The sequence below is a fragment of the Gopherus flavomarginatus genome, chromosome 15 (genome assembly GCF_025201925.1).
Source record: "Gopherus flavomarginatus isolate rGopFla2 chromosome 15, rGopFla2.mat.asm, whole genome shotgun sequence".
NCBI classification, from domain to species: Eukaryota; Metazoa; Chordata; order Testudines; family Testudinidae; genus Gopherus; species Gopherus flavomarginatus.
The window spans coordinates 2,823,130-2,836,622 of NC_066631.1; the positions used below are offsets into that span (position 1 = coordinate 2,823,130).

The window sequence follows — 13,493 nt, forward strand, 5'->3', positions numbered from 1 at the left end:
TCCCCCCTTCGAGACTGAACTGAGCGGGGTCACTCTGCCCAGTGACCTGGGGAAGTTCAGGGCCCCCTCTCCGGGACAACGCATCCGCTGTCAGGTTGGCACTTCCTTTCACATGGACCACGTCCATGTCATAGTCCTGCAGGAGCAGGCTCCACCTCAGGAGCTTGGCGTTGGCTCCTTTCATCTGGTGCAGCCAGGTCAGGGGAGAGTGGTCGGTGTACACGGTGAAGTGTCGCCCAAAGAGATATGGCTCTAGTTTCTTAAGGGCCCACACCATGGCCAGGCATTCCTTTTTGATGGCTGCGTAGCTTTGTTCCCGGGGTAGCAGCTTCTTACTCAGGTACACGATGGGGTGTCTCTCCCCCTTTTTATTCTTCTGCATTAACACTGCCCCCAGTCCCGTGTCTGAGGCATTAGTGAACACCATAAAGGGTTTGTCAAAATCTGGGTTTGCCAGAACTGGGCCACTAACCAGAGCCTCCTTCAGCGCCCGGAAAGCCTCCTGGCACTGCTTAGTTCAGATCACCTTGTCTGGCTTCCCCTTTTTGCACAGTTCAGTGATGGGGCCGGCTATGGCACTAAAGTGGGGCACGAACCTTCGATAGTACCCCGCCATCCCAATAAAGGCCTGTACCTGCTTTTTGGTTTGGGGAGCAGGCCAGTCTCTGATCACCTCCACCTTGGCTGGTTCCGGCTTCAGGCAGCCGCTCCCCACCCGATGGCCCAGGTAAGATACTTCAGCCATCCCCACCTTGCACTTTTTAGCCTTTACTGTTAACCCAGCCTTTCGGAGTCGGTCTAGGACTTGTTTAACCTGGGACATGTGGTCCTCCCAGGTCTGGCTGAAGACGCAGATGTCGTCAATATACGCCACGGCAAAACTTTCCATCCCCCTCAGTAGCTGATCCACCAGGCGCTGGAAGGTGGCTGGCGCTTCCTTGAGGCCGAAGGGCAGGGTCAGAAACTCATAGAGCCCCAGAGGGGTGATAAAGGCCGATTTCAGCCTGGCATCTGCGTCCAGCGGCACTTGCCAGTAGCCTTTAGTAAGATTCATAGTGGTGAGGTACCGAGCACCTCCTAGCTTGTCTAGGAGCTCGTCAGGCCTGGGCATAGGGTAGGCATCAGATACGGTGATGGCATTGAGCTTTCGATAGTCCACACAGAACCGGATTGACCCATCCTTCTTGGGAACCAGCACTACTGGCGAGGCCCAAGGGCTGGAAGACGGCTGGATCACCCCCAAAGCCAGCATGTCCCTGACCTCTTTTTCAAGATCCTGGGCAGTTTTACCAGTGACCCGAAAAGGGGAGCATCTTATAGGGGGATGTGACCCGGTCTCCACCCGGTGGACAGTTAAATTAGTGCGTCCAGGCTGGTTGGAAAACAGCTGTTGGTACAGATGCAGCACCCCTCTGATCTCAGCGTGCTGGCCCGGGGTCAGTTGCTCAGAGAGGGGAATCGCCTCCAGGGGGGAACCAGCTTTTGTCCCAGGGAATAGATCCACTAAGGGGTCATCTCCCTGCCCCTCCCAATGTCCACACACGGCCAACACCACATTCCCCCTGTCATAGTATGGTTTCATCATGTTCACATGGTACACCCGACGGTGATGTGCCCGGTTTGACAGCTCCACCACATAGTTTACCTTATTCAGTTGCTTGATAACCTTGAAGGGCCCTTTCCAGGCGGCCTGGAGTTTGTTTCTCCTCACGGGGATAAGAACCATCACCTGATTCCCGGTGGCGAAGGTACGGGCTCGTGCTGTGCGGTCATACCAGACCTTCTGCCTCCTCTGGGCTTGGGCCAGATTCTTCCTGGCCAGGCCCATGAGCTCGGCCAGTTTTTCCCGGAAGGTCAGGACATACTCCACCACTGACTCTCCCTCGGGAGCGGCCTTCCCCTCCCATTTGTCCCTCATTAGGTCTAGGGGCCCCCTTTCACTCACTGCAGCCGGGGCCTCACTTCTCCTCAGCCGGGCCAGGTCCAGCTCATGTTTACGTTGTTTCTTCTTCTCCTTCCGCTCATGTTCACGTTGTTTCGCCTTCTCCTCCAGCTTTCGCCTCTTTAACTCGAGCTCCTCCCGTCTTAGCTCCCTTTCATATTCCAGCCGCATCCGCTCCACGGATGCCGAGCGTTGCCGGGAGGATCCCCTGCTGGGGGGTGAGCTTCGCCGTGAGGCTCCCCTGCTGGCCGGGGGTGTCACGGTGCCCTCGGTATACACTGGGCTCCTCCCCGCCCTTCCTCTACGCCTAGGAAGGGGGGGTCTCGGGAAGCCCTCGTCTGCCGGCTGACCACTCCCAGCAGGGACAGTCACTGGTGCCTGCGCTGCATCTGCTCGGCTGCTTCCCTCAGAGACAGGGCTCCGTTCATTCATGCGGTCTCCCTGCTCCAGCTGGGCAATCAGCTGGTCCTTGCTGAGCCTTCCTGGGTGCAGCCCCCTCTGCTTACACAGCTCCACCAGGTCACACTTGCGCCGCTTGGCATACATCTTCCTGCTGGCCACTCACAGGCTGGGGTGCTCGCCGCTCCCCACAGTTTCCAGGGGGACCCCTAGTGCACCAGCCCTTCGTGAGGTCACCACCTCTCTGCCAGGGTCGAGCTGCAGACTCCTCCGCCCCTGGGACCGCTCGCTGCAATCCCCCGGGGGACCCTGTTACTGCAAAGTCCTTCTCACTGGGCACACACTCCCAGGGGTTAACCACCCCTTCGTTTTACTGCTCCCCAGTCACTTACTGCGGGAAGCGCTGTCCACGGGGTGCAGTATCTCCCGCCGCTGCCACCAGTTGTCACGGAGTGTGGGGGAGTCTGGCCCTGCACCCCTCTTCCTGGGACCCACAGTGACTCTTAGCCAGCCAGTAAAACAGAAGGTTTATTGAACAACAGGAACACAGGTTACAGCAGAGCTTGCAGGCACAGTCAGGACCCCTCCACCGAGTCCTTCTGGGCTTGCAGGGTGCTTGGATCCTAGCTAGGATACCCTGAATTCCACCCACACAGCCCCAAGCCCAAACTCCAACTGCTTCCCTCCTGCCGCTCCCTTCCTTTGTTCCCCTTCCCGGGCAAAGGTGTTTGACCTTTCCCCTCCCTTACCTAGCTTAGGTTACAGGCCCTGGCATCGTCCATCCCCTAAAGTCCTCCCCTGCTCTCCCACTCCCCACACAAACAGTCCCTACTGCATCACAGGTAGAATGCAAGGATTGCTGTGCAGGCCACCAGCCTCAGTGAGAATCCAACCCCCCCACTAGCAAACCTCCCTGGAAAACAAGCCCTGTCTACACTGTAACGTTACGAGCTGTTAACAGTGGGAGCTATCAAAGATGGTTAAACTGCAGCTCTCAGGTTCAAGACCCCCGGGTGGTCATCACAGCCTCACAGCCACTGGACTAGATGAACTAATAAGCCTGACTTCACCGGGTCTTGTGTGATTTTTAACTTTCCTACTGTTGAGCTTGTGCAGCTGTGACAGCCACCCTAGCTCTCCCCGTCTCCCCCACGACATGTGGCTGCAGGAGGCATAGGCAGCTATCACCTCTATGAATGTTTGTCACAGCCTCTGCCTCCATGCAGGATGTCAACAGCCGCCAGTATTACCAGCACAGCGCCGAAGCCCACCCTAAGGCCTATGGCGGCCTCCATGTCTCCACCGGAGCCAGCGTCGATGTGATGGCCATAGGCTCGGTGCTGGCCCAGACCGTCCTGGCATCAGGATCGCCTGTCTTCACCACCGACAAAGGGACAGAAAACCTCTTGGACAGCCCTGCCAAGGTACATTTTATTACACAGTGGGGACTCTCTCAGACCGAACGGTCACAGGCCAGGCATGGGGCAAGAGCAGACTATGCACAAGGCACTGAGACTTGATCACGCCTGGGAACTCAGTCCTGCTACACCAGAGGTGGGCAAGCTACGTCCCGCGGGCCACATCCGGCTCACGGGACCGTCCTGCCTGGCCCCTGAGCTCCCAGCCAGGAAGGCTACCCCTCCCTCCCCCGCTGCTCCTCTCCCCCACAGCTACACCTTGCGCCCGCCCACCTCCCAGGCTTTCCAGTAAGCCTGTCCTGCTGCTCTGAGCGGCCTGGTAAGGGGGTGGAGGAGGCAGGAGGTCCTGGCGAGCAGTCAGGGGACAGGGGGTGGTTGGATGGGACAGAGGTTCGAGTAGGGGGGCACTCAGGAGACAGAGAGATGGGGGGGGATTGGATAGCGGGTGGGGTCCCAGGGGGTCAGAGGGTCCCAAGAGGCAGGAGACAGGGAGTAGGGGGGATTGAATAGGGGGTGGGGGGTCGGAGGGTCCCAGGAGGCGGGAGACAGGGAGCAGGGGGGGTTGGATATGGGGTGGGGTCCTAGGACCGCGGTTAGGGGTGGAGAGTCCGGGAGGGTCAGGGGACAAGGATCAGATGGGTTGGGGGTTCTGAGGAGGGCAGTCAGGGGGCAGGAAGAGGGAGGGAGTGGATAGGGGGTGGGAGCCAGGCTGTCTGTGGAGGCACAGCCTTCCCTACCCAGCCCTCTGTATAGTTTTGCACCCCAATGTGGCCCTTGAGCCAATAAGTTTGCCCACCCCTGTGCTACATGTTCTGGTGAAAACAAGGCTGGGGTGGGGGCTGGTAGATGCTTTCATGCTGATCTCCTTGTGTGATGTGTTCCGTGCTGTTTCTCCTCCCCACTCCCCTGCTGGACACAGAACTTCCTACATCCCGGGGCAGAGGCAAACAGTGTCCAGTACATGTGTGTCTCACCAAACCTTCTGGCTCTGGTCACCATGGGATCAAGGCACCAAATACAAGCAGTTCTGCTTCAATGTTGTCCTGGCGGGACAGCTGGCTCTGCTCCACTTTCGGTAGGGCTGCTCCATTCAGGGACAGGGCTCCCCAGCCTGGATGCAGCTGCCTCTACAGAGGAAAGGCAATGTGCACACACAAGTCTGTTGCAGAAGGGCTGTGAACTGAGCCTGATTCTCTGTGGCAGGGAAATCCTCTTCACAGGGATGGCTGTGCCTCCATTTCCAGCGAGCCCTAGTCTGCATTGACTGTGCTGATTGCAATTCCTTGAGGTAGTGTCGGGGGAGAGGTGGTCCCTTGGCAGATGAGGACCAGGCCCTGGAACTGGATCTGAAGCTCAATGGGGAGCCAGTGTAATCTGTAATTCTGGTACTGCCTGACAGCTGGCCACTATGTGGCTCCTACACCTGGTTTATAACCTCTCTGCCCTGCTGCAGGGAGCTTAGGTCCTGAGTTCCCTTGACAGACAGTATCAGAGGGTAGCCGTGTTAGTCTGGATCTGTAAAAGCAGCAAAGAATCCTGTGGCACCTTATAGACTAACAGACGTTTTGGAGCATGAGCTTTCGTGGGTGAATACCCACTTCTTCAGATGCATGTGGTGGAAATTTCCAGGGGCAGGTATGTATATGCTAGCAAGCAAGCTAGAGATAACGAGGTCAGGGAGGATGAGACCCTGTTCTAGCAGTTGAGGTGTGAAAACCAAGAGAGGAGAAACTGGTTCTGTAGTTGGCAAGCCATTCACAGTCTTTGTTCAATCCTGAGCTGATGGTGTCAAATTTGCAGATGAACTGAAGCTCAGCAGTTTCTCTTTGAAGTCTGGTCCTGAAGTTTTTTTGCTGCAGGATGGCCACCTTAAGGTCTGCAATAGTGTGGCCAGGGAGGTTGAAGTGCTCCCCTACAGGTTTTTGTATATTGCCATTCCTAATGTCTGATTTGTGTCCATTTATCCTTGACAGACAGGGCATTGTGATATCAGCCTGTCCTTTCTCTGTTAGTGTGGCCATGAATTATACCAGGGGTCTCAAACATGTGGCCCGCAAGGTCCTTGCAGCCCCCCCGCCCTCCTCCAGCGTTTACCTAGTGCAGCTCTGGCCCGACGTGCACGGGGGGGCAGGGCAGGCTCCCTCCCTGCGTGCCCGCCCTCCCCCAGCGCTGCTCCGGGAAGCGGACGGAACCTGCGGGAGGAGGGGTACGGGGTGTGTGTTGCTGTTACTTCAGGCACTGCCTCCAGCAGCTCCCATTGGCCACGGTTCCCTGTGCCCGACCAATGGGAGATGCTGGGGGCGGTTCGTGAAGCACCAGCAACACACACGCCCCGTGCCCCTGTTCCCCCACGTTCCAACCACTTTCTGAAGTGGCGCAGGGGCAGGGAGGGAGCCAGACCCAGAGCCCGAGCCCGCCCCCCGAACTCCTGCAGTTGAAACCCCTGCCACACCCCTCCTACACCCCAACCCACTGCCCTGAGCCCCCTGCCGCACCCCTCCTGCACCCTGATCCCCTGCCCTGAACCCCTGCTGCACCCTTCCTGCACCCCAACCCCCTGCCCTGAACCCCAGCTGCACCCTTCCTGCACCCCAACCCCCTGCCCTGAACCCCAGCTGCACCCTTCCTGCACCCCAACCCCCTGCCCTGAACCCCTGCTGCACCCTTCCTGCACCCCAACCCCCTGCCCTGAACCTCTGCTGCACCCTTCCTGCACCCCAACCCCCTGCCTCACCCCTCATCCCTCCTGCACCCCACACCCCAACTCCCTGCCCTGACCCCCTGCCGCACCCCTCATCCCTCCTGCACCCCACACCCCAACTCCCTGCCCTGAGCCCCTGCCGCACCCCTCCTGCACCCTGATCCCCTGCCCTGAACCCCTGCTGCACCCCTCATCCCTTCTGCACCCCACACCCCAACTCCCTGCCCTGAGCCCCTGCCACACCCCTCATCCCTCCTGCACCCCACACCCCAACCCACTGCCCTGAGCCCCCTGCCGCACCCCTCCTGCCGCACCCCTCCTGCACCCTGATCCCCTGCCCTGAACCCCTGCTGCACCCTTCCTGCACCCCAACCCCCTGCCCTGAACCTCTGCTGCACCCTTCCTGCACCCCAACCCCCTGCCCTGAACCTCTGCTGCACCCTTCCTGCACCCCAACCCCCTGCCCTGAACCCCTGCTGCACCCTTCCTGCACCCCAACCCCCTGCCCTGAACCTCTGCTGCACCCTTCCTGCACCCCAACCCCCTGCCCTGAACCCCTGCTGCACCCTTCCTGCACCCCAACCCCCTGCCTCACCCCTCATCCCTCCTGCACCCCACACCCCAACTCCCTGCCCTGACCCCCTGCCGCACCCCTCATCCCTCCTGCACCCCACACCCCAACTCCCTGCCCTGAGCCCCTGCCGCACCCCTCCTGCACCCTGATCCCCTGCCCTGAACCCCTGCTGCACCCCTCATCCCTTCTGCACCCCACACCCCAACTCCCTGCCCTGAGCCCCTGCCACACCCCTCATCCCTCCTGCACCCCACACCCCAACCCACTGCCCTGAGCCCCCTGCCGCACCCCTCCTGCACCCTGATCCCCTGCCCTGAACCCCTGCTGCACCCTTCCTGCACCCCAACTCCCTGCCTCACCCCTCATCCCTCCTGCACCCCACACCCCAACTCCCTGCCCTGAGCCCCTGCCGCACCCCTCATCCCTCCTGCACCCCACACCCCAACTCCCTGCCCTGAGCCCCTGCCACACCCCTCATCCCTTCTGCACCCCACACCTCAACTCCCTGCCCTGAGCCCCTGCCACACCCCTCATCCCTTCTGCACCCCACACCCCAACTCCCTGCCCTGAGCCCCTGCCACACCCCTCATCCCTCCTGCACCCCACACCCCAACCCACTGCCCTGAGCCCCCTGCCGCACCCCTCCTGCACCCTGATCCCCTGCCCTGAACCCCTGCTGCACCCTTCCTGCACCCCAACTCCCTGCCTCACCCCTCATCCCTCCTGCACCCCACACCCCAACTCCCTGCCCTGACCCCCTGCCGCACCCCTCATCCCTTCTGCACCCCACACCCCAACTCCCTGCCCTGAGCCCCTGCCGCACCCCTCATCCCTCCTGCACCCCACACCCCAACTCCCTGCCCTGAGCCCCTGCCACACCCCTCATCCCTTCTGCACCCCACACCCCAACTCCCTGCCCTGAGCCCCTGCCACACCCCTCATCCCTCCTGCACCCCACACCCCAACTCCCTGCCCTGAGCCCCTGCCACACCCCTCTTGCACCCCCTGGGGGCAGGGAGGGGACAGAGCTGGGGTGAGGATTTTGGGGAAGAGGTTGGAATGGGGGCAGGGAAGGGGTGGGAAGAGGTGAGGCGGGGCTTCATGGAAGGGGTGGAGTGGGGGCGGGGCCAAGCACGGTGCGGGGGAGGTGTCAGTAATGCGGCCCTCGGGCCTATGTACTAGTGCTCATGTGGTCCTTGTGGTCATTTGAGTTTGAGACCCCTGAATTACACCATGAGCAGCTGCAGTCCCACAGAGTAGGAGCTGCCAGTACTTTACTTTCTGTGAGGGCGATGCATTGCCAAGGCTGTGCGCAGAAGCTGAGGATTTGAGACTGGCTTCACTTACGTCAGAAGGGGGTGGCTTCTGCAGCTCTAGACTGCGGGACTCTTGGTGCAGAGTGCAAGAGCACAGATACTGAATGCCCCAGAGGTGCCCCGAGGAGCCTTTGTATATGGGAGACTGGTTACAGTGTGGCCTCAAAAGTCAAGTGCCTGTTAATGTGGATGAATTTGGGGAGCTTTAGTACCCAAGAGAGTGAGAGGACTAAAGGCTCTGGCTAAAACCAGGTATAATACAGATAATAGGTATGCAAGACTACCCCTCAGAGTTCTGCCAGTGCACCTTGATCCTCACCTGCAGTACCCTGGCTATTCCAGTCCTGGGTCACACCTGAACAATAGGCAATCCTGCCAAAAGAGGTGACAGTTTTGCAACATAGACAATTGTCCAGCTGGGACTAGTACAAGATAGCAGAGTAAGAAAGTCCTAGAAACACTGCTGGAAACTGAGCCCCCAACTCTGGCCCTTCTTGGATAATGAAAGATCCAAGAGTATTAGGATCCCTGCAAAGGAAATTGTCAACATGTCCCTTGAGGAGGGAAATCTACCATGCACCTCAAAGTGGCCCATAAGTCAGCAACACTTGAGAAACCAGCTTCTCCAACGATAGCCTGGTACCCAGCTCCCCTTCCATTCCTGAGCAAGCTAACTGAGAAGCAACCACGGGTCATCGCCATCTGCATCTGGACACTGCCAATATCCTGAACCACTCAGACTTCAGGATAGTAACATCTCTTGACCATGGACGGGGCAGTACACCCACATTGCCATTGCTGGGCTTCTCTCAAGTGTTTGATACAGCTGACAATGGAGTCCTTCTGTCCGTCCTCAGAGACATGGCAGGGAGTTGTGGGTTAATGCTGCGGTGGCTTCAATCATTCTCAAGCTGCACCCGGCGAGTCTTAATGGACCCCTGCTCCTCCAACTCCAGAGCCCTGGCCTGCAACATCCCAGAGGGAATCCAACCTTTTCCCCAGCCTGGTCCATATGTATGAAGCCACTGGAAGAGATTGTGAAACAGTGTCGGTCTGAAAGGGGGTCAATTTTGCAAATTTGCTGAGGTACCAGTTAGATTTTAAAGCTGAAATTTAACAACCTAGATTTGCCAATTGCATATGTGTTATACTTAATCTTAAATGAAATCTAATAGGATAGCCTCTTTTCACTGACTTTAAGGAATGTTAGCTTGCTAATTTAATGCTAGGTTCTTTTCAGGCCAGCTTTTAACTTAAACAGTATTTCTCAAATCAGGACATTTGGTTACTTTTAACTAATATTTCACCCAGAACCACAATATACAATCAACTGTTTACCAATCAAGTGTAGACACAGCTGATGTCGTAGGCACGTACTGCACAGGCACCAATACAATCTTGCCAGCAGTTGTCAAAAACTAGGGTTGAGGCTCAGCAGTTACACCAAGGAACATGCAAATCACCAAGATTTCTTATTACAGTTACTTATGAACATATTTTTTTAGTACCTAACACATTTATCACCCTTCTAGTATTTCTCCAAAGAATAACGATATACTTGTCTTTAAGACGCTTTTAAGAATACAGTCCATGATATGGGAGTGCATTGGTCCAAAAGGAACAAATGTAGACAATCAAAAGCAATTGCTTGAAGTTATGGTTCAGTTCTCTCTTAGGCCAGTTTGTTTGGCCCTATACATGAAGGAACGCAGATAAAATAAAACTTCTGGTTCCCTAGTGTCTGCTAGAGAGTGTAGACTTAATCAAGACAACCTGCAGTTATTTATGTTACAGAACAGAAGGGGAAATACAGTCTTGAAAATGAAATCTCACCACTTCTTATCCTCTTAACCCTAGAATGAGGGAGAGTCCTTTCCACGCAGCTAGTCCAGGTGTTCATCGCATTGGGGATCCTGCAGCTTCTTTGGGAGTTCAGTCAACTTGGGGGTCCCACATGGTGACCTCAGTTTTCTTTATCCTGATATCAGGGCTTAGTGGAATGAGCAGCCCTCTGATTTCTGTTGGCCATTTGCCAGATTGCTCTCAGCTTTCAGCTTTGAGTTTCTCTGCTGCTTCTGTTGATATCCAGTAGAGAGCGAGAGTGTGTAAGAAATTTCTTTGATGCTTCCTTTAGTCTGAGGTTTGCTCATTTCATGGATTGTATTTCATAATTTGCCCTGAGTATTGATTTGGTATCCCCCCCTTTTAAGCAATTTCTTTTAATATTCCAAAGTTTTACCCTGGTTAAGTGAATATGTCTTTCAATAATTCTTATCACTGCTAGGGTACAACAATCATTTACCAGGGAAACAAAATATCTTAGAGTCTTCTAAATCTTATGGACGTGATTCATACGTTCTCTGGTTTTATCTAATACTCTTCACTTCATGCCTTTCAAAGCTTGTCATATACTTTAGGAACAAGAGAGTTTATTTACATATGTAAATGGGGGGATTGATCCCACTATTGTGGGGAACTTTCTTGGCTTATACACTACCCTGGTGGAATGGGCTAGTGAAAGGATCCGAGTCCACACTCCCAACTCCCTTTACCAAGAGGCCTCCCTTTACCGAGAACTCCCCTTCCACTCTCCTGTCTGGCAGAGTCCTTGTAACCCCAACAAGACTGGGCCCAGGATTCCTGGGGGGCTCGACCCCCAATCTTGTCATGGTCACTTAGGACAGGGGCTCGGGTGTCCCCACTCCAGGGTGCTCCTTCCACTCTGGATGCTTCCCTGACCCACTGATCATTGCATATAGTTCAAGTAAATACAAATTATGAAACAGCAACCAATTAAAAATAAGGAAAAAATGGGAAAGGCTAAAGGAAAACGTGTAACCCTGCTCTGTCGCACGGGGACATCACAACCAGCGTCTCTGGAACGCAAGGGAAGTTCAGTTTGTTCCTCACAAGTCCCAGGCCTCTGCCCAGGCCTTGGCTGTGCTGCAGGGTTCCTGCGTTTTGGACACTTGCTCTGGTGATGGCCGCACGCCTTCAGGCTCTAGGTGGCAGGACCCTCTTCCCAGCATTGGCTCCTCCGTTGGGGTTATGATCCTCCCCAGGTCTGGCCTACAAGGTCTCTTGGCTGGGGGCATCTCCTTGTGCTGGGTCTTCTGCCTAGTTCCCCCTCGCTTTCCCCAGCTGCTCACTGCACCTGGCTCCAGCCCCAGCATGGCTGCTGCTCTGCCTCCAGCCCCCTGGGCTGCTTCTCTGGCCCCTCTGGCTCCTGCAACTCTCCTCCCAGCACGGATTTGCTCTCTGGGCTGCTTCTGTGGCTGTTGCTGTTACAGCTCTGTTCCCAGCACTGACCTGCTCCCTGGGCTGTTTCTCTGGTTCTCTCTGGCTGGCGCGGCTCTACTCCCCAGCTCAGCTCGGGCCCCTGCTCCCTTAGCCCGGCCCCACTCCAGCCTGTCAGCACAGGTGCCGACTTTCCAATGTGCCGGGGGGTGCTCAGCCCCCTCAGCTGTACCCCTGGCTCAGCCCCCACTCCAGCCCTTCCTCCAAGGCTCCACCCTGCCCCGCCTCTTCTCACCCAGTTCCACCCCCTCCCGGCACCAGCCTGCCTGCCCCAGCCACCCCGAGTCCCAGGCCCCCGGCCAGCCCTCCCCAGCTGTTCCAGCCAGCCTGAGCCTGCCCATCTCTACCCTGGCCAGTCTGAGCCCCAGCCCACTGCCCTAGCCACCCCAAGTCCCTAGCTTCCGCTGGCTTGGAGGGAGAGGCTGAGTGAGGGCAGCATGGGTGGGGCCACAGCCTGGCTGTTTGGGGAGGCCTAGCTTCTCTTGGTCTACTCTATCTGCTTCCCATGTCCCCAGACAAGACATCTTCCCTGTTGGGATAGACCTATTGCCTGTCATTGCCTTTAGCCCTAAAAAGAGACAGAGTGATTGCCACCTGCTGGTGAAAAGGGCAGCCAAAAAGTTGTCAACAGCATATTTTCAAGGCATATTTTAACATCTGTGCATCTTACAACGGCACGGACTAAGGTGCCAGCCCCACCTAGCCACACCCAGCTTCTGCCTGACCTTCACATCAGACACAAAGCCAAAACCTAGCCTAAGTGTCTCAGACTGAATCCTGCAAAGATCAAGATGCTGCTGGTGGGGAGAGGAAGGATTTCAGAGAACGTGCCATGTTTGTATCACCACCCTCCCTCCCTGCTTGTCTAGACAGTCAGTGTCCACCTGGATACCCCAACAGACACAGATAATTAAAGTTCTCTTCCAGCCATGGGTGGCAAGATGATCATTCCCCTCTCCTGTCAGGTTCAGTCATAGCAACGGTGATGCTCCCAATCCCCAGTTACTGGAATGGCGGGGTCAATTTTTAAGAAGCTGTAGTTGTTCCAGAACACAGCAGCACAGGCCTCAGGGAGCCCAGCAGGATGCTAGTCCCTGCTCTGCACTGGCTTCAGATTACATTCAAGATCTTGGTCGACCCCTTCAAAGCCTGTCATGGGATTGGCCCGAGTTACATACGAAATCACCTCACCTTGTGAGATCATGGCCTCCCACAACAGCTCCTGGAACAGCAGGGACTGTCAGTCTCAAGAGCAGGACCAGTTAATGCAGGAGGCTGGGCCATGAATCTGGAACTTGCTGCCAGACGGGACCAGAATGGGCGTGATTCTCGGAGCCTTCAGAACACAAGACAAAAGCAGCTTTAGAGCTATCTTTGTGCATATGAGCAATGTCGAGTTCCTGCTGGCTGCAAGGATGAGAGGGAGCAATTTCTCTATCTCCAGGCGCACTCCTTGTAGCGAGGGGCTCAGATGCTACGCTGATAAGTGCCATGAAAAAACCTAGACAGAGAGACAATCACTTGTTCCCTAAGTCAGGCTGAGACCCGGGAGTGCATAATTTCTTTATAGATTCCAAGCTAGAAGGGACCATTGTGATCATCTAGTCTGACCTTCTGTATCACACAGGCCACAGAACCTCCCAAATATAATTCCTCGAGCAGATCGTTTAGAAAAACATCTAATCTTGATTTTAAAATTGTCCGTGATGGAGAATCCACCACGATCATTGGTAAATTGTTCCAGTGGTTAATTCCTCTCACCGTTAAACAATGACACCTTATTTCCAGTCTGAATTTGTCTAGCTTTAACTTCCACTGGATCATGTTAGACCTTTCTCAGTAAGAG

The 13,493-nt window shown here is 56.0% G+C and overlaps 1 protein-coding gene across 7 annotated transcripts in view; it reads left to right on the forward strand.

Annotated features, from left to right (window-relative positions):
* Positions 1-13,493, forward strand: part of LOC127034672 (uncharacterized) — an 80,504-nt gene that overhangs the window by 37,021 nt on the left and 29,990 nt on the right. For all 7 annotated transcript variants that reach the window (XM_050923801.1, XM_050923802.1, XM_050923797.1 and 4 more), the window contains exon 4: positions 3,568-3,765. In XM_050923801.1, the coding sequence (XP_050779758.1) occupies positions 3,568-3,765 (198 nt within the window). The remainder of the gene's footprint in view (positions 1-3,567; positions 3,766-13,493) is intronic.